At 41.7% G+C, this 27,864-nt stretch overlaps 1 protein-coding gene across 2 annotated transcripts; it reads right to left on the bottom strand.

Moving 5' to 3' along the window:
* Positions 1-450: 450 nt before the first annotated feature.
* On the bottom strand, positions 451-27,864 carry LOC136675677 (CDK5 and ABL1 enzyme substrate 1-like). 2 transcript variants are annotated; one of them, XM_066652372.1, is made up of 10 exons: positions 27,246-27,864; positions 14,678-14,749; positions 13,894-13,986; positions 11,778-11,855; positions 7,267-7,372; positions 6,771-6,924; positions 6,171-6,274; positions 3,772-3,878; positions 3,051-3,258; positions 451-2,308 (listed from the first exon to the last, which is right to left on the bottom strand). In XM_066652372.1, exons 1-10 carry the CDS (start codon positions 27,695-27,697, stop codon positions 2,168-2,170), a joined length of 1,515 nt encoding a protein of 504 aa, XP_066508469.1. In that variant the 5' UTR covers positions 27,698-27,864; the 3' UTR covers positions 451-2,167. The 2 variants fall into 2 exon arrangements, with proteins under 2 accessions (XP_066508469.1, XP_066508470.1); XM_066652373.1 differs by lacking the exon at positions 11,778-11,855.

Genomic DNA, 27,864 nt, shown 5'->3' with positions numbered 1-27,864 from the left:
CAGAGCCATGATTGCAACACACTCTTTGTGCTTGATCCTTGTTTTGGCTGCAGCTGGCAACCCCCGTGTACTCCTCTCGTGCAAATCTGTTCTGACTTTTGTTGTGTTCTGGAAGATACGGTAATACAGTAGCTGTGGCTGTTGATGTACAGACCTTTTGCCATTTGGATAGCAATGATGTGCTCTAGCCTTGACTGGCCTTAACAATGATTAACAGCAGCACTCATTCCAGCCACTGTAATTAACCCGAGTCCTGAGCTGAGCAGTGGAGGCCACCCTGGAGAAGAGGTGGTGGGAGGCACTTCTGTCATTCTGAAACAGAAACGCCTTTTCAAATATTCTGAAACAAGCCAAAGAACAAACAAAAAATGTATAAATGTTCTTTTTATTCAACAAGCAAAGCAGCTTATTTACAGAAGTGTTTATATTTTACAAATGCATCATCAGTTTGTTGCTGAGATTCCACCTGTTTTAACGAAGCTTAAAGTGCAAGTCAAATCACGTTTAAAATATATATTTTTTTCATTGAACAATCATTCAGGAACCTTTTAATGTAACGTAATGCCATCTGTTATTGTGTAGATCCAAAGTCCCCCCTCCATTTTATGTTTGATCATCATCATCATATTAAAAAGTCTTTTGCTCTACTGTTGAATGGATTTCCGATGGTAAATGCATAGTCAAAGTAACAGTTAATACAAGAATACTTTTTTATAAGATGAAATGTTTTTGTCACCCAATCTGAAACAAGAAATGAGGATCAATCAATGGAAAACTAAGAGAAAACTGAATGATGCTAAAGAGAAAATGATTAAAAAAAATAAACAATAATGGTCCAATGAAAATTAAATCCATCTCTTGATACTGCTTGAGTGTCTTCAGTGAGGGCTGTAGTAAAGTACTGTATGTGTTTAGCGTTTTTTTTTTTCTGTGGTACGACTTTTCGAAGCTTCGTCTTCTCCAGCGTAGCACTAAAAACGTGCCAAAACCCTAAAGTCCACTCTAACATAGAGCACGGAGAACTGTAACCGCAAGTGCAGCTCGTCACACCAACAATCATCATAAAGAAAGTGTGTGTGTTGAGGGGGTGTGGGACTTCACAAAAGTATTAAAAAAAAGGAGCATGCTGATGCACTGCTGTATAAACCTCCCCCTCCCAAACACATCCACCAAAAACCAGGCTTCTGCTTGGCCTTGTTCAAACAAATCTGATTTAAAACAGGACAGATTTTCTGTCTGAACATCTAAAAACCACATGAAGTGAGACTTCTTCCCCAGCAAAATCAAACCACATTTGAAGGTTGTTTAAGTTCTGATCACTGACTCTGTTTGACCAGGCAGATGGGATAAGATCCAATTCCATGTGATTTTTTTTTTTCCTTTTCTTTCAAGCTTACTCACGTCAATGTTATGACAAAGTCCTGCAGTGTGAACAAAGCCCAACATACCGAGATGCTAACACAGGGAATGTTGGTTACAATTCATTTTAGTGAGTGAAATGAGATGATGTTATCCCGGTCTGGAGGACCTGCAGACGTTCACGGTTTTCTGCAGTTTCCAAGACCAGGAAAGTGCACTTTTAGTGTAAGAGAACAAAGTCCTTTTCAACTGAGCAACAGTCACAGTCATAGTCATATTCACACCCATGAGAAGTTCAGCCTGTTCACAGGCTGGTTTTAAGGCTATGGAGCATGCAGGAGGAGCTGAATGGGTTGAGAACATCAGACCTGGCTGAAGGTGAGGAGTCAAATGAGTTTTAAAATAAAAAAACATTTGCTGTACAGAACATAATAGCAAAATCCACAATCAAATGCCAAAACATTGGATTTAAAATTATTATTCAACTTGGAACTGACTCCAATAATCTGAATACAAACAAAACAGTCAACATCTTTTAAACTCAAAACTCGGAACTGAAGTCCTTTGAGCAGAAAGTCTTTAGAGCAGTAGAAACAAATGTGTCATTTTTGGCTGAGGAAAGAGAAAGCTCTTTAAATCAAAATAAAATGGAAGAAAAATAAAAAGGAAAATGAGAAAGTGTTTTTTCTCCAACACCTCGGGGCTGGAGATGTTGGTCAGGTGCATAGGGCTTGTCCTGCTGAGGGTCGGCAAGGTCCGGGTGGGATCAGGAGAGTGGAGGGGTCTCTCTCCTGATGGAAAGCTGCTGCTAGGAGTTCTGCAGGAGGCGTCTGTAGTGGGGCATGACCTCGTGCTCAGGCAGGTGCAGGTTGAACTCCAGAGCCACCAGCACCGGGAACTCGAAGGCGATCAGCTCACGGCGATTCACCCGAAACCTCTCCTCCAGTTTCTACAGGGCAGAAATACCACGCCTCATTTATTATACAGCAGGATTGAGACCAACACAACACCACACACGTCAGCAAACATGCACGCAAATGTAGAGATTTCCTCGAGGAGGGACCGTTTCTGTCCTGCAAGGACCTGACTGTGTGGGGGTTTATAAATAACCACCAAAATGAATAAATGCAAGAATATTCTAATACACTCTCAAAAATAGTGGCTCTACTGAAGAGGTTTGTAACAAGCCTAATGTAATCAACAAGAAATGATGCAGCAATATGTTTTGCCTTGCATAGATCAATGATTGCCACGTTTTCTGCAGTGTCATCTTTTAGTAAGATAAAAGTAGCACATTTCAGTACCCAGCTCTTTTTTTCTTTTTTTATTAACCAGCTCTATACTGGGTACTTTGTCCATTTTACAGATAAGAGTATACCAAACTGTGTCAAAGTTCACTGGACATGGCCAGTATGTTTGTTTATGACAGGACATGCATGTCACAAGATGCTAATCATTCATAAAAAAAAATTCCATTACTTTTTTTTCCCCAATTTAATACAAAAATGAAAAAATAAAAAATCCTAAAAATGGGATACTTCAAGAACATCTCCAGAGTTCAGTTTCAGAATTCTAAACGCTAAACATTAAGCTGTTTCAATCCCTCCTCTTGTTGAAATATAACTGACACTCGTTTGTCTCGTCTTAAGTCACTGAGACTGTGGCTGAGTATGAAACGTGACCAGACTCACGTCGATCAGGAGCTTGACCTCGTGCTTTTTGAGGTCTCCTCCGATCTTGGATGCGAGCAGCACGCATGCGCCTGCGCAGAGTTTGCGATTCTGCTTGTTGAGCTTGCCCTGCAGCACCAGCTTCTCGAAGTAAACGAAGGCCATGGCCACAGTGGGCTCCTCATAGCCACACTCCTCCTGAGCCAGCTTCCGGATCTCCCTCTTCAGACTGGAACACAAAGCCGGAGTCTGATCAGTGTTATTCTAATAGATTCAAAAACAACACGTCTAATATGATGCTGTGGAGCAGCTGCACATGAGATGTGATTTTGAACTGGTTTAACCTTAACCCTGTCATAGTTTAAATGTAATGCACTATGTTCTAACAGCTTTCTCACACTGCCATCCTTAGCTTTCTCAGCAATTTGTGTTCGGACCACATGAGCTAGCCTTTGCTTCGCTTGCACAGCCTTGGGTGCCCATGACGCTGTCCCTGATTTACCAGCTGTTCGTCCTTACTGAACCTAAACCCCGTCTGCCATTTGGAGAGTAGCAGGGCATAAAAGGCTCATTACAGAGATATGACCATCGTTAGTTATGTTTTAAGCTTAGAACACGCAGTAAACTTCTGTAACATATGGCATATCATCGTTTATGCCTTTGCCAGGACAACCTAGGGGGCTGTAGAGTTTAACACATGCTAGAAGCTGTCAGGAGCTGTAGGAGAACTGAAGCACTTTACCTTCTGATCTTGCTTAGCGTCAGGCGAATGTGAGGGAACTTCTCTTTAAATGTCTCATTCATGTCCTTCTTGAGGTCGGAGGGTTTGACATACTCGATAACTGTGGTCTACAAAGGTGGTAGAGGGTTAAAATAACAGACAACAGTTAGTGTCTTGCTCACCGATGCCAACGACACACAGTTTAAAACTAATTGCTTGTAAATTATGAAGTCATTAGAATGTCCATAGAGAAGCAGGGATCCAAATGGGAGGCTCCAGAGCAGCTGTACACAGTCATAAAGTCACCATGTCTAATGACAAAATATGTGAGCTAGATGGGGTACAACGCCACCCCGGCATCTGGCTGCGGAGCAGTGGAAACGTGTTTTCTGCAGTGACAGGACAGCATCTGATATTTTTAGGACGACAACAGCTGGGAATCATTCAATATCAGCACTGAGAATACTCTCATGGCTCTGTGCCATCTAATCCTCACAGATAGGTTTCCAGAGGAGTACAATCTTAAGTCACCTTGGCCATATACATTTTTTAAATCAAATTCACCAATCCCACAAAGGCCTAGAGAAGGTCTTGAGCTCTGAATCATGGGCTGGAACCCCCCCCCTCCCCCTTTACTGGTAACAGCTCTTTGAAAACACAATACAAGTTCACATTGCTAGTGTGAAGGATTACATTAGCAATAGAAGGAAGAGGAAGGCGGCGGGGGGTGGGGAGCCCTTGTCTGAATTTTTTTTGTTTGAGTTCAAGTACATGTCTACGACTCAGCACAATAGCAAAAACAGCCCAAATGGGAAATGAACAGGGAGTCATTATGTAAACACGATAAAGAAGCCTTTTCCGCTGGAACATGAGAACGTGATAGCGGTCAGCGCCGAAAAACAGACTCTAGCAAACTCATTTGAAAGAGAAAAGGCGAAGACAGGAATGTAAATCCCCCTCTGATCCAAGGCTACAAACATCAAATAATTGGAGTTATATGGAAGCTGCCTTCAGGAGACTCGCTCCTAAACGAACACACACCTGGGGGCTTGGGAAGGTCATAGTGTGCCGAAGTGTGTGAGGATAAACACTCAGACAAGACATGAATCTGAAGTGACATGCGGAGGGGGGTGGGGTGAGAGGAATAGGTCCTTGCAGAAGGACATGATAAATTTAACCCTTTGAGAATGGTTTCATTTCACGCTGATCACTGCATGTCTATGGATCCTGCCTAAACAAGACGTAGAGATTATTTACAAATACTAAATCCATCCATCCATTATCCATTTCAGGGTCACGGTGGGTCCACAGCCTACCTGGAATCATTGGGCGCAAGGCAGGAATACACCCTGGAGGGGGTGCCAGTCCTTCACAGGGCAACACACACACACACACACACACACTTGAGTCGCCAATCCACCTACCAACATGTGTTTTTGGACTGTGGGAGGAAGCCGGAGCACCCGGAGGAAACCCACATGGACACAGGGAGAACACACCACACTCCTCACAGACAGTCACCTGGAGTGGGAATTGAACCAACAACCTCCAGGTCCCTGGAGCTGTGTGACTGCGACACTAAGTGCTGCACCACCGTGCCCGATCAAATATTAAATATACTGGAGATTAGTGTTCCAGCTGTCCCAGCTCAGGGCAAGAACGTTATACTGTACCAACAGATACAGGAGCATTCACATATTTCTGCATGTATTAGCATAGTCCCTTTCAACGCCCTTTATACGACCTAGATGTCTGAACTAAGCAGTTTGTAAACACAGATCTACTACTGTGTCATTTTCAATGGAGACTGGTACCAAAGTAATGACATCACAGAAGTGCAACATAAGACGTATATAATGGACTCATTCAAAACAAAGTGCACAGAAACACTCCTTACAGTTTTATCATGAATGGGCAAAACTTTTTCAGTGCTTTAACACATTGATGTGGGGATCTGGAGCCCACCAACCCACACACTGTGAAAAAAGACCACCCAGTCTGTTTTGTAGCTGGGCAAGTCAGAAAGCTTGGAATAAAATACGGTGTTCTGGTTTTAGGGTGCATCCTGTGTAGATTTAAAGTTCTTTGGAATTGCCCTGCCCCCTTGTCTGAGTCTGTCCAATCACAGCGCTGGACATTTTTTTATGTGAGAGTGCAAAGACGATGTTAAATGGAACAATCGCACTGACACATCAAGCTCGGAAAAATACTGACAAAACCAGAACAGAGAGCTGGGTGAAAATGGAACAAGCGCTGAATGGGGGGAGGAACAAAGACGGGGGGGAGCACACTGCTGTGGTTTCTAAGCCTTGTGGTATTTTGACCAAAGCATGTCACAAACATCTCATTAAGACCAAGAACAGTGTTCACTTGTAGAGGACGGGTAGAATATGTCCCCTTCAGTCTGTATATAAACTCACCATGTATGAAGGGAAGATGAGGACCCGCTTGTGCTTTCCACATGGCCACTGAGGGTCATCCAGAAGGTTGGGGTCATACTCCCTGAAATCTCCCAGCTCATTCCCTGTGGATCACAAGAGAAGAAAGTAAACAAAGTCAGCATGTGCTGGAAGTGCCAAATTTCCAAAGCTGTCCGCAGTAAAAGCCTCTGTAAGCAATAGACGATTTTGTTTAACCAAGTTTCACTGTCAGAGGGACACTGTTCATTGTTTCTTCAGAAAATGAGGGTATTAATAGGGAGTTTGAAAGCCTTGGAGGCATTTTGCCAAATGTTAGAACACAGCTGTGAGGATTTAAAGGCTCTAAGCATTAGTAAGTCAGCTCATTTATTCTTTAATTATTTAAAAACACAGAAGTCTAGATTAGTACACACTATACACACGCACACTGGTATGATCTTGACTGTGCATTTTTCATAAAACCCTTCACGCTGACATTTCGCTATAATGAACTTTCCTGAAACCCTTATTAAAGCTCAACAGACGGAGCCTTGTTGTGGCACACTGGAATGGAGGATGGGAAATGAGTGGGCAGTAAAAGAGGCCGAGCTGGCAGGTCACCTGTGTCCAGGCTGCTCTGGTTGCTGTTGGCCCGTGCCAGGCTGAGGCTCCGGTGGCTGGCGTTTCTGGACTGAGAGAAGGACGAGGTCGAGTCAATGGTGTTCCGGCGGCCCAGAACGTTCGTGGGGTACAAAAACTGCATGTAGGACACAGTCTGTGGACAGAGTAAAACGCCATGTGAACCATTTAGACTGAAGCATGTTTGTTAGGAAGGGATGATTTTCGTATTCCAAATATATTTACATTGAAGGAAATATAAAAGGTACAGCAGGCATCCAAAGACTAATGCACACAACATAAGTGTGATGTTGTTGGTGTCATAGGTTTGTTTAAATAGACATTCAGTTTTGCATTCTGCATCTGCTTAATGCATTCTGTTAAAGTGTCCTAGTATAACAGTCAAATCTAAGAGATAGGCTCAGAAGCACCCATTTGCCAATCAGACATTTTAGGAATAAAGAGAGAACAGTGAGGTGAAAGTGAGACTTTCCCTCACCTTGCCATCAGCGCCCAGTTCAACGCCCTCCAGACCGATCACCATCTCCTTGGCACTCACTCCACCAGAGGGATGTCTTTGACGACTGCTCTCTGCCTTCACATCCCTGCGGGGGCAAAATAACCAAAACCAACAACCTTAGCACCCCGACCTCATACTCCTGCTTGACACCATCAGCCCACCAGTCAACTGTGACATATGTGGCTGATCACATCATCACTTCTTCAGTAGGTGTTGATAAGTTCTGGAAAGGTGGGGGAGAACAGGATGTTCTGCACAAACATGGTTTTGAAATCTCAATGTGACGGTGGTTGAGAGGATATTGTGCTACGAGGGCTTTCTGATAAAATAAACCTCACTTTTAAGGAGCAACAATACGTTTTTCCACCAAGCTTTGGAAAATCAACATTAAGTGCATCTTACAGAAGATAAGGAGTTTAACTGCTTTGTAGTCTATGAATGATCCATTTCAAATGGGTCCCCCACACAGGGGCAGCTATGAAATAAATTTTAGTGCAGAAACCAGTATGATGGCTGCTTTCTAACAAAATCGTTAGAGAAAGCTGCACTTATCGTTTCTTTAAGGTGGTCTGCATCACCAGTGTGTTACATTCAAACCATAGCGTGACATTCCATGGCCTTCTTTAAGTCAGGAAATTGAAATGGTTTTTTTTAAACCTGTGACCTGACAGGCTCAAAGAACCAGGCAAATGTGTCTTCCTTGCTACACGTGTCCACTGTTAGTCTGCGGACTCCAATTATTTTAAATGAAATGCCTGTGGTTAAAGGAAACCTGTCAGACCTGCAAGGCAAGCCTTTTAAAAACTGTCAGTGCTGCCAGAATAGGCCATGCTTTCCTTTTAAAATAACCGTCAGTGTGTCGTGGTGCTAAAGCAGAGGAATCAAAGCAGTGCCCTGGAGGAGGAGGGTCAGAATCTGCAAAAAGCTGATGGATATAATGGTGTCTTTGTTTGCGGATGGTTAAAGAGCAAAGGCATGGAACAGATATGAGGCAGAGACATACAGCAAAGTCCGAAGCATCAGGAAAGACTTGACTATTCATCACCACTGCAGCTGGAGATTACACTGACAGTGGCAATTTGCAGTGCCACTCATTTCTAATTCACCCCATGTGCTAGGTACACCCCAACAATGCCAATGAGCTGAAATGGTGAAGGCTAACAAGTGCCTTCTCCGTACTGCTCCACATTATGTATTTGTTTATTTGTAAGTGCCTGCTAATGCAACATAATTACAGCTCAACATACTTGAAGGAGAACACTAAAGGCCAATCCTGTTATGTCATCTCAGCACTGCACCAATTATTCTCTCCAGGGATTCTGGCCACAGACAGATCTTCACCATATTTTGGAAAGCAAGCAGCAGGTGGCGCATGTCTGCAATTTCACACATGGCTGAGGCATCACTGGGATTCAAACGTGTCTTCTCACAAGGATGCAAATACTTGTGAGCCAGATACAACTGGAAAAAAAAAAAAAAAAGAGTTTAAAAATCTGGGTCCCAGAGCTCATTGTGAATGTAAAATTGCAGAGCTATTTCTTTTACAGAGTAAATACTGCTGACTCGAGCAAGAGATTCAAACTTAGCTCTACAGGAATAGCTGTAAAAACAAGCCTGAAATCCACAAGCATCCTGTTTTATAGAGGGAAAGAATAAGCAAAGAAAGTCCATGACGAAAGGATTGGAGAAAATCCTCCACCACCATGTTTTACCACTTTCCACAAAAGTTAAAGAACTAGGAAAAGCAGATCTACTGGAACAAGTGGAAATAAGCCAGTCACAACGTATAGGAAAGTACCCATGTGCTCTCAGTACATTATCAACACTCTCTCACTTCAGTGTTGTTGAAACCAAGCCAGTGAGATGAAGAATGTCAATGGAGCTCCACACAGAGGTCATCTGACCTCTGAAGCCCTGCACTAAAATCAATGACCGTAACAGCTGAGAGGACGTCACACACACACACACACGGTGTGTTTGAAGCGGGAGAGTATCGAGAGACTAAAATTAATATAGGTATCATTATTTCATAACAATTGAAAATATATATTTTCAAAATAAAGGTGATGTAAATTAAGGCAGATAAAGAAGTAGAGGATGGCCCAATAGGAACATCCCTCAGCACTTTTTCTATTAGATAAGCTTATCCTCTGGCTCACGTTATCGGGGAAATTGAGAAATTCTTGGTTTTGTAACACCCCCCCCCCCTCACTGTGTGTGACAACAGTAAAGCTGTTTACTTTCATGCTTTAGAGAATTTTTCAAATGTAAAATTACACAATCATCACTAGGTTTTATTTTGAGAAAATCTATTAAACCTGGAAAATTTCGCAAATATATTATGTCTAAAAATCTTAGCTGTTCGCTTTTAATGTTCACTTGCCCTCAGTCTGGAGCACTTTACTGTGATGAAGTCAGGCCTAAACACAAAGTAGACCATGCCAGGTCCAGTTTTTAAATTGTGGGCAGTTCATAGCAAAAATTACACTACTGTTCACGTTTAGTTATATAACAGGAAAAGGGTAATTTCATTGTTTTGTTAAGTTCATAAGTTCATCTTCTGCAGGGGTTCAGTATCTATTACCTTCAGCATGTGCACTTTGTTCCCAAGCATAGTTGAAATGTTCATTTTTGGCGGTTTTCTTATCTGTAACAATTTTTACTCCTCAAAGACTTATTTAGTGAGCTATCTGCAGAAGGCAGGCATAGCTTGGGCATCAAGGTCACAACTCTAACCCTCTAATCACTCTCCTAAACACACACACACACACACTCACACTCGGAGGTGGGAAGTCTCAAGCAGACAATAATAACCCAGTGAACCTACTTACCCCTTGCTTGCTATTGTTCCAAGAAAAAGCTTCCACTCCAACATAATTCTAATGATTAGCACTTTAAAATAGCACACACCCTTCAAAATAAAGACACCAAAAAGAGATCCTTGTACTATTACTTTTGGCTGGCTTTAGGGTGGTTCTTTTAAGATCTATACTTAAATTAATATCTATAGGGTTAAGTCATTTTTACCACTAAAAAGCAGCAAACAATAGTTAATAATGATTATTATCTTCATAGAGCAACTCATGAGATGAAAAACAAATTAAACTGTAGTCTTTGAATGAATAGTGTATGCCTCATGAAGCAAGTCCCCCATATGGGGGGCAGCCATGTTTGAGGCTTAGACACATCCCAGGCCAATAGGTGTCAGTAGAATAACCATTTCATAAGGTGAAGAAAAAAAACATTTGAAAGGAAATAACAGCTTGTGTCTTGAACATTTTAAGTAAGCTCCAAACTTGCCCAGAACCCATACCAATTACAGTTTATTTACCACAACCCAAGCCAAAAGCCTTTATTTTTAAGAGCGCAGTGCAACCAGGGGCTGATTACATCTGTATGTTAATGCATTTGTCCAAAAGAAATCTATCTCAAGGACAGAAAATAGCTTAATCTTTTGTTGAGAATGATGTCAGTTGAGAGCTCAGACTGAGTTACGCCTGAAAGGAAATAAAAACAAGCAGGCGCAGAGTTGTAGATAGCGTTGAGAGCCAAAGAGCTGTGAACTGCGCGGAAATCGAAAAGAAAATAAGCCGCAGAGCTCCAGTGAAAGGCCTTTCAGAGACACACCCTTAATGTTAGAGCCGCCAGTTGCAAGGACACGGTCTGAGAAGAGCAAGCCTTCACTTGTCTCTCTCTCCATCATTCAGAAACAGGGAATTTCTTAGTGAACACCAGGCTGAGACGAGCCCAGCTTTCTTAGTGCACGGATGGATAGCTGCTGAATAATTAAACCATAAACGTAAACAAAGCTAGTGAGATATTTCTGAAATATATGGAAGGCTAATTCAAGCTTAAATATTTAAAAGTAGGGGTGCACTGATCATGAAATGTTTGTTAGTGGTCTATTCAGGGTCATTTACATTTAAAATTGGTAACCATTTTTAATCTACTCGTCATCCCCATTTTGGTGTGTCTGACCCCGACTACTAGCTAGGGCTCCCCCATACACACTGTGCTAACAGGCTGGGAGTATGAAGTCCAGCACATGCCCCTTTCAGATCCAAAGCACCGCCAGATGGTTTCCAGAGCTCAACACATTTGGAGGAGAGCATTAAATGCCAAATCTGCAGTCAGCTAATAGCCACTGATGAACTGACTGATGGAAATACTTGAAAAAACTGCTTGAAATATCTGTTGAAATATTTTTTTTTAAAGAAAGTAATAAATATATATATATATATATATATATATATATATATATATATATATATATATATATATGTTATATATATAAATTTTTATCTACAAATGGCATTTCGGCCAGTTGTGAGGAACCGAAAAGGTAGATTCTGATCGTGCACCCCTAGTCATTGCCCCTGAGTGGAGAAAAGCGGAAGAATGATGAGGGATGGGAGGAGGGTGATGGGGTGAAAACAGGAAGGCATGATGGAGAAGGGAGAGAAAAGATTAGCATGCTGAAGAATACATACCCTGTTTGGCTACAATCACGATAGGGCAGGACAGAAAATACACTATAGAAGGATCTTCTGCCACTGATAAGGACTATCCTACAAAGACAAAACGGTAAACTAATTCAGTGACCTCAGTCAGTGTGGAGTAAATATTATAGCACACAGTGTCTGGCCCATGCATGTGGAACATATCGGAAACAAAAAAGTTTGTTTTAACATTAAAATCATTAAAACATTTCAATAAGGAACTGAAGTGAACACTGAAAACAGAAAAACAAAAGAGAAGATAAAGAGTGAGGGCACAACAAGTGGGTGTTTAGAACCATTCATTTGTGTGTTCTTGTGAATGCCTTTAGCTGATTTCGAATGGGTACTAAAAATGCCATTATTTTCCATACACTCCACATATTCACTGGGCACCCCCCCCCAGCCGAAAGATATTTGGCATCTGACCTTTACTACTACAAGGCTAATGTACACTATAATGGCCCGAAGTGTAAGGACACCTGCTCTTCTCAAATGAAAGGTATTAACAGGCTCTTTGTCCTCCTTTGCTGCGAGACCGGCTTGTACTCTTCTGGCAAGGCTTTAGACTACATATTAGAACACTGCTCTGAGGTTTTAATGGGAGCCACAAGACCATTAATGAGGTCGGTCACTAAAAGGTGGATGATTAGTTCTGGCACTCCAGCTCGTCGCAGAAGGTACAGAATGGAGCTCCATCCTCCAGAGAGTGTGGATACCCTTCTCCACAGTCTGCTGGGGGATTATAAACCTGTCTGGCAGACTCTTCTGCAGCTGCTTCAGAGCATTCTGTGGAGATTAGACAAGCTGTGCATGCACAGTTTAACAATTTCAACAACTATAAGGAGTGTCTCTACATATTTGCACTGTACCTTGTAGACTCAGCATTAATCGAAAAAGAGAAACTACACACAATTCAGGAAGCAAACTGGTTTACCAAACTGGATTACATCTTACATGGAGTTAAACTTTCACTATTGACACAATTTGACATTTCAATACACTGATCCACTGAAATGGGACTTGCAGGATTGTGAAACAGTGGTTTAAAATGGGAGCCCTCCTCTGCCGCTGTGTGGAACACCTGAGCCACTGGAACAGAGCCCAAGTTTACACCTCGCTACCCAAATAATCATTCACTGAGCACAGGAGCCGTTAAAACTTGCTCCCAACCAAGAACAACCATCCAGGTCAACTGCTTCTGTTCCGCTGTCTACTCACTCACAGACTTGAAGGCCAAACTACAACAATGTGCTGGGTACAGAGGTAAATCCAATATTTGTTTATTAACAAGGAACGAGATACGCAGCAAAAACAACATTAAAGCCTCAGTTATTGGGCACAAGTCACAGAGCAAATCAAACGAGGAATCTGGCTGTGAATAAACAAGGAAATATTTCAGATAATTATGACAGTCTGGACCGACAGGAGTCTACGCTGCAGAATCTCACTGCTGTCTGCAAAGGGAACAGCGCTTCCCTAAACAATGTCTACTGCATCGATGCAGCACATATGCACTGAGAGGATTAAAGTGGAACACCGTCAATTTTCAAATTCTATTACTGTATAGTTACTTCAACTGTTAAACTGTAAAATAATTCAGAGTGAAATGCTATAGGACGCTCAGAAGGCTCACAATTGTTCTCAGTGTTAGTGAATGGAACCAGAGGGCTGAAAATATTAATGCCTTAAATAAATAAATAGATAAATAAATTCCTTGGGTTTTATATACTACTGTTATGGAAGTTTTCTGATGCCTGGAGTTCTGGTTAAAATATTTTGAATATAAGCTTTTTAACTAATCTTTAAATCTTTAACTAATCTTTAAATCTTTAAAACTATTCAACTCATAGTGCAGCAAAAATATTTCTTTTTGTGTGTAACATGTTTGAAAATTTAAATGTTATTATCTCATTTCCTGTAGAAGTCAAAACACTACACACACAAAAAGACAAGAATACATGAAAGTAACTAACGAAAATATAAATAAAAACCTTAAAGCTGATCATGTGTCAGAGACAAAACAAACACTGAGGAATTTTAAGGCCCTTGTGTAATATTGATGTCCACTGAGGGCAACAGCTTACGTGTGTTTACAGTGCACATGTACCTTCCATTGCGGATATCATGTTGCCTCATGTTCTTGATGAAGTGGACCTTCTTGAAGCTCTTTGGTCGGGGTGAACCAGATAAGGTTCGGCATCTGAGAGAGAGAGAGAGAGAGAGAGAGAGAGAGAGAGAGAGAGAGAGAGAGAGAGAGAGAGAGAGAGAAAAGAGAGAGAGAAAGAGTGAGTGAGTGATTGAGAGAGAGAGAGACCTTTTAAATATAAGAACATAAACATATCAATTCCTCAGAAAAGCATGGTACAAAATGAAATGCTCTGAAGCAGCTGCAAATAGACTTAACGTCACCATGCTCAATGCCAAGCACGGGTGTGAGGGCTGTTATGCTCCATCAGCTTTGAGTAATGGCTCACACGTTCTCCAGTGATGAGACAGTGAGAGCCACCCAATATCTTTGGGATGAGCTGGAGTGCCAGAAATAATCATCCAATTGATATCAGTATCTGAACTCAAAGCTCTTTTGGCTGAATGCCATAAAATCCTTGCAGAAATGTTCCAACATCTAGTCTACAGCTTTCTTCGAGGAATAGAGGGTAATACTGCAGCAAAAATTAGACAAACTCCTTATCTTTATTCCTGCTTTCAACAGAAATGTACGATGAAGGACGCCCAGAGTGTCGACCAAGTAAACAAGAAAAACAACAACCGTAAATGTAGCTAATTTAGTAAATTAATATGTAATTATGTTTTTGACATTAATATAATATGCTATAGGACTTAAAATCTCTACATAAATTAAAAACACAGACACAGATGCATTTTGTGTTTACCTGCGAAGAGGAGCATTCTCCTCAATGTCCTCCAGAGTCTCCAGTGAAGAACGCTGAGAAATAAGCCTCCTCCTGCAGAGAAACAACAACACAGTGAGACATCGCACACAGAAACACAAACACACGTATTCACAGTAAACCGCCAATTAAATGAATCCATTAGATCCACTCAGTCCTGGGACCCACAATTATATTCAGGGTTTATTTATTTGGACAGAGAAGATGGGGATGAGTGGATATGAAGTTTCCCACACTTTTGAAATGCACTCACTTCAGTGCTCTTCTCTGGGTTATTTTAATTGATACTCAAATACGGCAAAACAGGACCGGAAAAACCTTTGTTAAAGATGTGTAAAAGGACATGTTGAAGTTCCCAACGCTGTGTTTTACAGGTAGTTGTTAAGGGAGTGTTTCTGAGGATGTGCTTCTAACGAGGTGTTTCTAAAATACTTTTTTAAAGATTTTTTTTTCTTTTAATAATCAATGAGATATTTCAACTAGGGCGGCACAGTGGTGCAGCAGGTTAGTGTCGCAGTCACAAAGCTCCAGGGACCTGGAGGTTGTGGGTTCGATTCCCGCTCCGGGTGACTGTCTGTGAAGAATGTGGTGTGTTCTCCCCATGTCTGCGTGGGTTTCCTCCGGGTGCTCTGGTTTCCTCCCACGGTCCAAAAACCCACGTTGGTAGGTGGATTGGCGACTCAAAAGTGTCCGTAGGTGTGAGTGTGTGTGTTGCCCTGTGAAGGACTGGTTACAGAAAATGAATGAATGAACGAACATTTCAACTACTGTTGATGCCCTCGCTACCATAGAAACAAGGTAGTATTTCTATGGCAACTAATGCATCTCTCAGGGTTATGTTGGACATCCCACCAAAGCATGGCATTGTCAGGAAAATTAAAGCATAGATGAAGTACTGATGGCTGTTTTGTTCAAATCCACCTCTGCAATCAATATCAAACATAAGCTTTCAAACTAAGTGCAGTTCATATAATTTACTGCTGTAATATTCAGCACAAGCTCATGAAGAAATGTTCCAGAATGACTGGGCTGTAAGAGGATAACATGCACATTTTTATACTGCACTCATTCACCACAGAAGAGGCTTTCATTCAGGAAACATTGTGACTTTATTAGCCTTCTGATAATCCACCAAAGATTGCTCAAAAGCCCAAAAGCCTCATATGCAACACTTGCTTCTATTTCTAGACATTGGTGCCCCCCCCCCCGTTCCCCCCACTCCTCCCCAGGCTATGAGTTGTTTTTTTCCTCTCTTATATTTATTTTTCCACTGATGATGGAAGGAGAACAGTTCACAAAACCAGGTCAAGCAGCTCCTGTACAGAGAGAGCAAATAGAAGTGTGTGTGTGTGTGGGGGGGGGGGGCATAGCAAAACGTGCTTGTTCCACTGCCAGACTGACCTTAACGTGCCACTCTGGTCACTTATTAAGTTAATCTAAATTACAGATGTAGAATATACACAAAACAAAAATAAAAACCCTTAATGCCACAAAAGTGGCATTAGCTCCAAATCTACACTTTAGAGCTTTATTCAGTGTCTGTGGATCTATGAAGACTCATTTGTCCCCACCTAAGAAAGTGAGAGAGGGGGACAGAGCAATTGTGAGTGAGTGAGTGAGTGAGTGAGAGAGAGAGAGAGAGAGAGAGAGAGAGAGAGAGAGAGAATGTCTGCATCATTTATAAATGAGCATTATATTCATTTCCTTCATTTCCAAAGTGCTGTTCTCCTAAGGCATGATTCAAAAAGAATTATGTTCAGCATCTAGACTTTTCCTTTAGAGATTACATTCTAGTGACCTCTTTGAAGCAAGATTTGTTTTGTCTCAAGTGACTCTAGGGCCTGATCGCTTCAGTAAAAGGTCTAAAACCGGTGACACAAAACGTCCCAAACATCCTTGTGTTACAAGTCAATAATCAAAAATAATTCAAAACACTACACACAAAGACAAGGCCATCAGCAGCTATGATCACATTCATATTACTACAGGCTGACCATGCAACAAGTGTCCAGAGAGAAATGGCACGGTCATGTGCCTGCCCTAATCAAAGCCTCCTCTGCTCCTGGAATTACTTTTATAGCATCAGATTTGAGGCATAAACCGGCTTAACTACACAAAGCACAATAAATCCAATTCATTAAGCAGAGCGCAGGATTAATATTTCTCACCACACGAGACAGTGGACTTGTTCAGGAAAACCAAAACACAGCTGAGGACATTCAAGGAACATTTTAATATAAATTCTACCACAGAAATACATCCAACGCTGAGACGGACCCTCTTCACTGTCAGATGTTCTTCACATGGAAAGTTCCAAAAAGTTAAAGCCTCACTAAGATGGTGGATCACACATTTCACAGTCTCTAGGCTATGGATTATGGATTGCATGCGTAATGAATTGTGGGCTGTACACTTACATATTAAAGACAAAGCACCGAACAGCACCCCTTGTGGAGCAGTTCCTAAACATGAGTGAGTATGAGTGAGTGAGTGACAAACCAGTTCCAAATATATGGAATATTTGGGGGGGGGGGGGGTGCTAATTAACATTAGGCCTATATTTAATACTTAAATATAATATTAAATTTATTAACATAAAATTAAATATTATATACTTTAATATTTAAACTGTAAACTACTTATACAATTAAACCCCTGCCATTTCTCCAGTTGTCAGGGCTGTATGTAGTTATCTAACACATTAGGTAAAATACATGTACTAAAGACAACCAACAACCTTTACTGACTGTGACACTCCACCTCCATGGCATTAGAACACAATGGAGTTTACCTCTGTTCGTCTCTTCAAATAAACAGAGGGCATTGTTTCAGACAGATGACAGGAAGGCGCTTTTACCAGATTCCTGCCAGTTCCTGAAAACACTGCTTCTGACGAGAGTGGACACTGAAGTATTTGTTGTCAGAAAAAAACCCCGCATCTCCACGTTTATCATTTTAAACTGAATCTGAAAACACCTGCTGCCATCTACACTGCATCAAACCTTCTGAACCAATAGAGACAGCCAAAAAACGTCCACTGAAAGTTAAAGCAGCAACTTACATAAAATAAAGTTTCAGTTATTGTCCTAGGATTAACTAGTTTATGCTCGCTCCACAGACTGGAACCCCCACAGTTGGGCAAATAAGTTTAAAAAAAGACCCTCTGCTGCACCCAGGCCACTAGTTCTACATAGAGCTGGACGGTACAGCAAAAATCTGTCAGAATATTTCTTAATTTCGGTCAATACAATATAATTCCGATATCGATATGAACAATATCAAAGGCACAGATCTAAAAGCAACATGACATCACCATCAAACAACAACCTTATGGCTTTGTCAATATTTTTAAACTAACTTTAGAATTGAGTGCAATGAACTAACTACAGCACCCTGTAATGAGTGTCAGTCAGTGACAGGTGCTGTAAATAATGTATAAAGAAATATTAAAGAAATGTGCATAAAAATAATTTCATTGTTATCGAAACATTTGATCTTCATTCTTTCATTCATTCACTGTCTATAACTGCTTTTATCCAGTTCAGGGTCACAGTGGGTCCAGACCCTACCCGAAATCACTGGGCGCAAGGCGGGAACGCACCCTGGAGGGGGCGCAAGTCCTTCACAGGGTGACACCCACTCACACATTTACTCACATCTATGGACACTTTTGAGTCGCCAATCCACCTACAGACGTGTGTTTTTAGACAGTGGGACGATACCGGAGCACCCAGAGGAAACCCGCGTAGACACAGGGAGAACACACCAAACTCCTCACAGACAGTCACCCGGAGCGGGAATCGAACCCACAACCTCCAGGTCCCTGGAGCTGTGTGACTGCGACACTACCTGCTGTCATTTATACTGCGATATGTATTGATATCAAATTACTGTCCAGTCATAGCTCAACATAGCATTAAAAAGAAGCGCAAGACTTTTTCCCCCACTGTAGACACTGTTTACTGGTTCCAGTAAGACTCTAAGATTATGGAAAGTCAGACTAACTGATTGTTACGGTAAAGTTAGTCATCCGAGTTACAACAAAGAGGACATGACCTCGTCACCACTCTGCCCCATTCAGCACCAATGAAACGTAAAGGAATCTGGCAAAGGTCAAACTGCGTTCATTTCAAAGCATTTTCTTCTAAGAGCTGAAATGGGAATATAATCGCAAAATAAGGAACAATTGAAATAGGGTTTTCTACAGTAGCTGCGATGGATACTTCAGTAAAGAGGAAGCACTGCTTCCTTATTCCTGCTTTCAGTTTCAAAAGGCATTGCAATTGAGGCAAATTTATTTGTACCAACTCATTCAATTCAATTCATTTATTTATTCATTCATCATGTAACCTCTTCATCCTGTCATGGTGAGTCCAGGTTTTACCAGGAATCCTTCCTCCCTGACAGGGAGTCAGTCCTTCGCAGGTCATCACATACTCATCCAGTTTGACACACACACACACACCCACACCCCCCCCCCCCCTTTGGACAATGTCTCTCAGACAATCCACCTACCAACATGTGTTTTGGACTGTGGGAGGAAACCATTGCAGACACAACGCAATCCTCACAGATATTCACTCCAGGGCCTAGGGATCCCAGAGCTGTGTAGTAGTGACAATATCCAGCCAGTTTACTATAGATGTCGGATCACCACTTTGAGGATTTAATTGCAGCCAAATTACCATTACGTAATTTGAAGGATTAGTTCTGAATCACAGATTCCTCTCCCACCACTGCTCCATTTCCAGTTAAGACACTGACAGTTATTTTTGTCCTGTAGCTAACTAATCAGTTGCTGATTCGCAGAGAAAGCGATGTTGATTATTTATTTTATTTATTCACACTGGAAACCATGGGTCAAATCATGATTGGTTTTCTTTTGATCTGCAATTGCACCTAGACAGCACATGGAGAAGAGAAAAGTAATGACCTTCTTTTTCTAACATCACACAGATCGCTGCTCCACATCCAATGAAGCAGGCATCCACAAATCATGGAATTATTAAGAACAGTGTGAGAGTCTGACAGGTGAAAGCCTTGAGGTCAGTGTGTGTTTGTGTGTGTGCGTGTGTGTGCCTTTTATGGGGATGTGTTAGCACATCAAACAGAAACACTCCTCTGCTCTGTTTCCCCTCTGAAGCTGCTCTTGGCAGATCATCTGAAGACCCGCGAGCTTTCCCTGACTAACAGGGTTTGGGCAGACAGCAGGAGAGAGAGAGAGAGAGAGAGAGAGGGAGGAAGTGGAGGTCAGGATGAGAGACAGGGGGTGATGAGGAGGTAATATAAGAAGGAGAGGTAGGTGGAAAGTGAGGAGGGAGAGAGAGGGAATGAGCACATGAGAGACAGAGAGAGAGAGAGACTCAGACTACAGCCTGGGCATTTTGCCCTTCTTTACAGCCAGAAAACCTGTGTTCGTTTCCACCAGCTGCTCCTGAAGTACAAGCCAAACATTGTGTGAGAGGAGAGTCTGTGAGAGAGACTGTGTGTGTGTGTGTGTGTGTGTGAGAGAGAGTCGGGGGTGGGGGGTTGTGGAGACTCAGTGTAAAACAGTTCAGATTAATATATGGGTCTATTCACAACATATACTCACCAAACATGGCTCAGTACTGACCCTGTTGCTATGACTAAATTGTTTTTCATCAGTTCAGTGAAAACACAGCAGAATATTATGGCACTTTTCCATTGCATGGTACCTACTCGGCTCAGTGTGGCTCCAGACACTGTTCAGTCCCTTTTCATTTTTATATTAGTACAGCTCGCCATGAAATGTAACCGGTGATGTCACAAATCACTGCCTCTAATGATACCTGTGGGCTTTGGAAACCACAACAAAAGTGGCGGTAATGTTAAGAGTCATTTACTCATCGTGTATTCACTAAGAGAAACTAAGAGATAACATGTTCACCATGCCCAATGCAAAGTTTTGGGCCATTGGGCTGCGTGGCAACATAGCTGTGATTCTCTTGCATGATGGATCTCAATCCAGTAACTTTAGGACAAGTCAGAATGTTTTTCCCCATACAACTAAACCATCCAGTAAACCATTCATCTAAGTTTCCAAATTCTTTCAGGTTTAACTGCCACCAAATACTCACAGACATTGTTCTAATTTGTAGTGTACAGCCTTACTAAAAGATTAGAGTTTATTGACGTAAAGAGGGATAAACTAACTATTATTACCCTTAAACTTTTGGCCAAAAGCCACAACACACACCCACCCAAACAATGAACCTGTATCATAACATCACACTTTCAACAATATTATGAAAGACCTTGAAAAATAACATGGACACAGGAACCATGTTTTTGGACGCTGGTCATGTATCCAGAGCGCTCTAAAGAGTCTGATCTCTCAAAAACAGTTTCATATATCTGCACTGCCCTGTAACAAAGACACTGGACAAAAAGACGGTCAGGCTCACATGCCAGGCTGCCACGCTCTCTGGTTACTGTAAGTTTATATCTCCACCTTAAAGAACAAGAAGAGAGAGTGATAAGAGATACAGAGGAGAAAGTATGCTTTTGTGTCGTTAACACTCGGGCTGTTCCCTGTGTGGGGTTCACCTTCTTGACTGTAGAGTATAAATGTCCAGAGTCTTTAATCAAAAATGAATCATAAATGACATGCAGAGCTGAAAGATTATTGCGTTCATCTCGTTATTCAATTAAAATTGACAAGAGCTGCCATTTATTGTTATTACAATCTGCATCATTAACTATGTCGTCTTAGTATGCTTTGAGTTGAGAATTTTTACTGAATAACACACTCAAGGGCTCATGACAACCCGGTCTCACACCTATTCTCTTCCTCATTAAGGCGTCATTACCATCCGTTAATACCACGGTCTTATTTTTATTTACAGAAAATATAACGTTACTAATTCGTTATTTGCTAAAATATCGAAGCAAATAATGGCTAGAGAAATGTCCTTTTCAATATTACAACTTTTTAAAAAATTTGTCAAAATAACGGTAAGTGAAAGAAATGTTCTTGTTAGAGTTAAAGCTAAAGTAGGACACCAACAATAAGCATTGCTTAGGAGAAATATTATAATAAAATACTTAATGCCTTTGTTGAAATAAGAAACTATGTTATGTAATTCGCATTATGCCTTTTTCTATGTTATGAGTAATGATGCCTGTAAAGAGGAAGAGTTTTCGTGTTACTGTCGCATAGTGTTTGTACGGTAGTTTTGTACCAATACACTTATGATCGTGATATTGTCGCATAAAGTGTCGAAAATATGCGACTATTTCACGAATTGCAATCCCCTAAATATGTGACTATATCACGAACAGGTGTGAGACAGGGTTGCTCATGAACTGCCTGTAGAGCAGTTCCACAAAACAACAAATATTATAAGATGTGACAATACAAACAATCTCCCCAGAACTAGTTCTTAAATCACATATTTAATTTACTTTTAACATAATCATTTTTGCCCAAATTATTTAGAATACATTTGATAAGACATGACCGGTTTTTCTTAGCTTTGTACTTAGCTATGTGGCGACATTAGCTAACAATTCACAGAAGCTCACAGTCACCAATTAGCATTGTGCTGCGTGTATGGTCTTACAGTGTCTTCAGAGTCATACCAGACAGGCTTGGTTTTGTGGTTCCTAACTCTGTACGACAATCAGTTACTTGTAAAAATGTATAAACATAGGTTACATAGCTAAAACATACAGTAGCCATTTTGTATCAGTTTGGTCATAGCTTGTCCAATTTTACAGACAAATGTTTTATAATGTCTGGAAAACCCTCAATTTTTAGTTTTTTTAAATTAAAAACTTTTTGCATAATGTTAATGAGTGGAAAATACGATCCCATTACTTGTTAGCTACATTAGCTGTGTAGCAAATAACAACTAAAGGAAAGAAGCTAAATTCAGACTAAACATTCCCAGGCTGTCTGGCTACATTTAGGGGAGGATGTAAACAGAGAATGTTTGATATTTTGCCAAAACTGAGCCATTGTCTAAGTTACAAAAAGAGTGATTCTGTTTGTGTAACATTCTTCACAGAGAACAGAGCCCATGCTTGAATGAAACAACGTTGTGATTCAGACCTGACATGGTGGAGGCAGGTTGGAGGGTCATCCCACCTCCACGTCTCACACGGCTACATGTATTTACACAGTACACTCTCAAACCCCCGTCAAATCGAATCCCACCATAAAGTTTGTAAAACTGTCTGCTGTAGCATAAAGTCTGAATTGGCAACACAACTCTAAACACCACTCTTTCACACCAAAGAGACCCAGACCAAAGCTTTCAGACCAAAGCTACAGAGAGATATTCTGAAATTCACTGGCATATTCCTTAAACTAATCAAAATCACTCACTAAGTTTCCTCTTCTAGCTCAACGATTACAGAGCTATTGCAAACGAAGCTGGTTTAGCAACAGGATAAGGGTGTTATAGCAATAAAAAACACTTGCTTAAGCACATTAATTCTGTCAACAGAGTTATAAAGAACATACAGAATGTGCTCAAACTGTTAAAGGGCTCAGTGCCACTGTTGCTGCAAAGCTAAGAAAGCTAGGAATTATTGGAAGAATATACACCACGAGTTAACTAGTCACAGAAGGCAGACTCCTACTGTAATCTGGGTCCCAGATTGGTGCAACTTTCCAAAAGCTATCCCACTTACAGTTCAATGCCCAGCAATGCCACAGCCATTGGAGGGCCCTGGTTGTGTGTTAGACGACATTATAAAACTGGCAGTTGGTGCTCTCCTCTAAGTGTAATGAGCTATAAAAATACTTTACTTTTGAGCCAATTCTAAAAGATGTTGGCACAAGCCCCCCCCCCCCCCCCAAACATTGTACCAATCAATTTTAGCAATTGCTAACATCCACAGATATTATTATTAGGCAACTAATAACTTGGTCAGGCCCTATATTACACAGTGCTAACTGAAGTGGTATAGAGCCTCCATTATTTCTTAGCTTATGTGTAAAATTCTAATTAGAGTAAGTCCACTCTTCTAGAATGAATTTAACTGCTTAAAGGGGATATAGCCCTTTTCCACAAATTTGAATAGTTTGCTGGGGATGTAATAAATGACAATAATGTTTGACTGTTTTAAACCATATTTTTATTTTAAGTGCGCATGTCCTCAGTGTTGCGGTGGATGTATCCATGAGGAAATGCCTGAGCTAAGCGACGTTTGCCCTGGATGCTGAGATGCAGGAATGTGTTTTGTTTTGAAGCATGGGACTGCTAAATTAAATCAACACATGACCAAAAGTGACCCTGTCCCTGGAAGCAGTCTTTTCCTGGGTTGAGTGTTTACTTTTCTGGCCTCCTACAAATAACTGGCATCATATCAAAACCTATAAATTCACATTTCCTCTTCTTTTACTCAGTTAAATGTAGTTGTATTTGTATAGCATATTTAAACATTTGAAAACATCATCACATTGTGTTATAATGATATAAATGATAATTTAACATGTTGATTTTTCTATTTTGAAGATTTTTTTTGAGACGTGGTTTTGCTGCAACAGTGAAACGATTCATTGATAAACTACACTGCTTATCTTAGCCAATCTCTGTGCAATCTGTCACAGTGATCAGACAAGTTGACTGATGAAGCAGGCAGTGCCACATTAGTGCCGTACTTGGTATAACCAAAGGTCACCTAGTATAAATAAATACATGCAGGAAGCTTTTGGCAATGTGTAGACACTTGCTTAGTCAACATTTTATATGAAATCAATGCTATGAACAGGCCTTTTTAAGCAACCTCCATTTATCTGGGAAAGCTTTCCACTAAATACTAGAAGACTGGTGTGAGCATTTGATTGTATTCAGCCACAAGGTCAAGTAAGGATGCTGAATCATTAATTCTAGATTAAAATTACCACTGATCCTCATCCCAAAAGTTATTAGAAAGGACTCCATTGGTCCAAAGAATAATTCCCCTGATTTATACCCCAATGGTGGGGGCTTTGTACCCCTTTAGCTGACACTTGGCATTCAGCCTAGTGACATTAGACTAGCTCCAGAGCATCCCATAGGAGCATTTACAAACTTTTTAACATGGTAGATAAGTTAAACCTTTTAATATCTTCAGATATCACGGCCGATCATAATTCTGTAATTAAAAGGGAATATCTGGATGAAGCAGCACTATCATAGAACTCAGACATGAGTCAGCAGCTGAAGGATTTGATTGCACAGGGCCATTTCAGCTGCATTATGTGGCTACGCAGACGTCAGGTGACTTCTCACTGAAATAGAGGGATAATTGAGAATGTCGTCTTGGTATTTTGAGCTCATCCACTGGACCCTAGACAGTGTTATTAGGCTCGTGATAAGACTGAACATTTGCGGGGGGTGTTTTATCAATGTTTTACAGCTTTAAAGCAACACTAGGTAATATTTTACCTTAAAATTTCAGCTTTAAAATCATTGTGATACTCCACTGACCTGTAACAAGAGGAAACTCCCCCTGTCTTTTTTACTCCAGTGATTTACACTCTGCAACTGTAAAGGCCGATTTATACATCTGTGTTGACACAACACAAGCCTATACCGTAGGCTACACAAGAGCCCTACTCCATTATACTTCTGTGCTGGTGTCTGCGTTGTTCTGCAGTTACACCTCTACACCACTAGAGGTGAATCGCAAACATCTTCATGTAGACTATGTAGTATACAACAGGGCTTCCCGCAGAAAATGGGTTAGTCGAGGTGTTACCTTTGGTGAGCCCGGGGTGGGTGTGGTTGGGGGGTGGTCATTAAACGAGTCACAGAAAGTAATTTGGAACTGAAAAACCTCTTATTATTGAGTGTTTTCTACAATGGATTGATTAATCACGGGCCACTGGACATAGCAAAAAGCCATGCACTAACACATCTGAAGCCTTGATAAGGCAACAGAACGAACTGCACTCTAATAACTGTAAAGCACTGTGGGAAACCCTATATAATGTAGTGGTGTAGTAGAATGCATTTTAGAAATCTTTAAAGTGCACTTTTCAGGAGTAGGGCTTTGTTTTGGACAGAGCATAGTTTACATGAGTTGCCAGGAAAGAAGCAAATACAAAGTTGGCACGCTTTTCCCCACTTCTCATGATTTTTTTCCCCAGAGAAGTCTGTATTTTCTTTTTTTCCAACATTTTTCCAACATTATGTCTGCGGAAATCTCTCGCTATGAAAATGCTGCCGTCTGCTGCTGTCTCTATAGTGTGGAGTTCATGTTCCTGTACTTCTTCAGTTCAACATAAACAATGTCCGTCTGACTACTGACTAGTCACAGTCGTTGCCGTCTGCATCAATGTGATGCGTAGTTACATTTCTGGAGTGGTGCGAGTCAGGCTGTGCTGTAAACTACAGCATATGGTTCACGTTGACGCGTTGCCTACAGCGTAGGTTCGACACAGAAGTATAAACTGAGCTTAAGGGGAGCTCAAGATCAACAATACCAAATTTTACCTTAGGTTCCTTTAAGTCATCCAGCCAACTGAGCAATCTACTTTCTGGAACACAACCCATGCTTGTTGTTCTGGCCATGAAGACCACCACACTAACTTATGGTGTGAAGGCTGCATCCTGAGTGTATTGCACCAGACGGTCTGTTAGTCATGGTTATGTGGCCACAACACTGGAGTGTGTGGCTGCTTCTGATTGGTTCATCTCACCTACAAACAGACTAAGAACAATTGTTACATGTTTATAAACGCTGTAACCTCTATAAAATCTATAAAACTGATTTATCGTTTACATTTCCATGCTGCACATTCAGGCTTTTTTTTGGCTTGTCCAAGGATTCATTGTCGTTCGGTGTTGTAAAGTACCTGCCAAATCTGGGAATCGAACCCTGATCTCATAATTGATGTATGAGTGTTATCCACTATTCCACCCTAACCATCTTTCAGCCCTGATCATGGTCAGTAAATATGGGATGAGACTTCATGGTTTGTGGCTGGTGTGTAATGTTATGCTCATGGCTTGTATTCTTACGTAAGCCCATTGGAGCCTTTGTGTGTGTGTGTGTGTGTAAAACTGAGAGTAGCTAATGGACTGCACACGGCTCTGAGATCAGGGTTAGTCGGCCATCGCCCGCCCCACTGCAGATGTTACACACTGCTGACACCTAATTATCACTTTAATAGTGAAACTGACACTCCACACTCCACACACACAAACAGAAAGAGACAGAGACAGACAGGGTGTGTACACAATCACAATTTTGTGTGTCGTTTGCATAAATGCAGTATTACTGACACTAATGTAATTAACTCTTACAGAGAGAGAGAGAGAGAGAGAGAGAGAGGGAGAGAATGTACAAAATCAGACTGTGAAACACAGGAGATATGCAGAATAGAGGCATGTAAAGAGAGACAAAAGAAGAGAGAGGGAAAAGTAGAGTAAGACATGCAGGGAAGAGGTAAAACAAGATTATGGGACAACTACATTAAAAGGAAAAAATGAGAGAGACAAGAGAGGTGTGGAGAGAGAGATGGAGGGAGAGGGAGAGAGAGAGAGAGAGAGAGAGAGAGAGAGAGAGAAAGAGAGACAGATAGATATCTGACCTGGACCTGTGCAGCTCGATCGCGGCGTTGCTGAGCGGGGCGCTCGTGGCTCCCTCGAGGCCGCAGCAGTGGCTGTAGTTTCCGTGGCTCTGAGTCTGCGCCGCTCCCTGAGTGAACGTGTTCAGTCTGCCCCGGTAAGCGGGTGCCGCGAGTGGAGAGCCCCACACGTCTCCCCCGGCCCCTGGAGCCCAGCGCGGCATTGGCGTTGGCAGGGGCTCGGTCCTGGCCTCTGGCACTGGAACGCTCCCGGTGCCGTGGAGGAGGACCTCGCTCTCGTTGCCCTCGTTGTTGTCGTCGGGGTTGTCGTTCTCTCCATCGTGCTCTCGTGCCACGGGCCGCCCGTCCAGGGAGATGTTGCTAAGGAAGTGGAGCGCCGCCTGACGCCGCTGCGGGTCCGCGCGTCTCCGCGAAACCTCTACCGCGCACGGCTTCGACTGCAGCGCCGCCGCCATCGACCGATCCGCGCGGGGGTGGCGCGTGGGGGTGGGGGGCTGTTTTCCGGGGCTAACAGCTCTCGTTCGCTGCCATCGCGAGCCCTCAGCGAAACGGGAGTCGCACGATACTCGGAATAATCGCCATCGTCGCCGTTGCGCGTGTTTTGAGCACGAGGCGCTTCAAA

The sequence above is a fragment of the Hoplias malabaricus genome, chromosome X1 (assembly GCF_029633855.1).
Source record: "Hoplias malabaricus isolate fHopMal1 chromosome X1, fHopMal1.hap1, whole genome shotgun sequence".
Lineage (NCBI taxonomy): Eukaryota > Metazoa > Chordata > Actinopteri > Characiformes > Erythrinidae > Hoplias > Hoplias malabaricus.
This window is presented reverse-complemented; position numbering and strand designations above follow the sequence as displayed.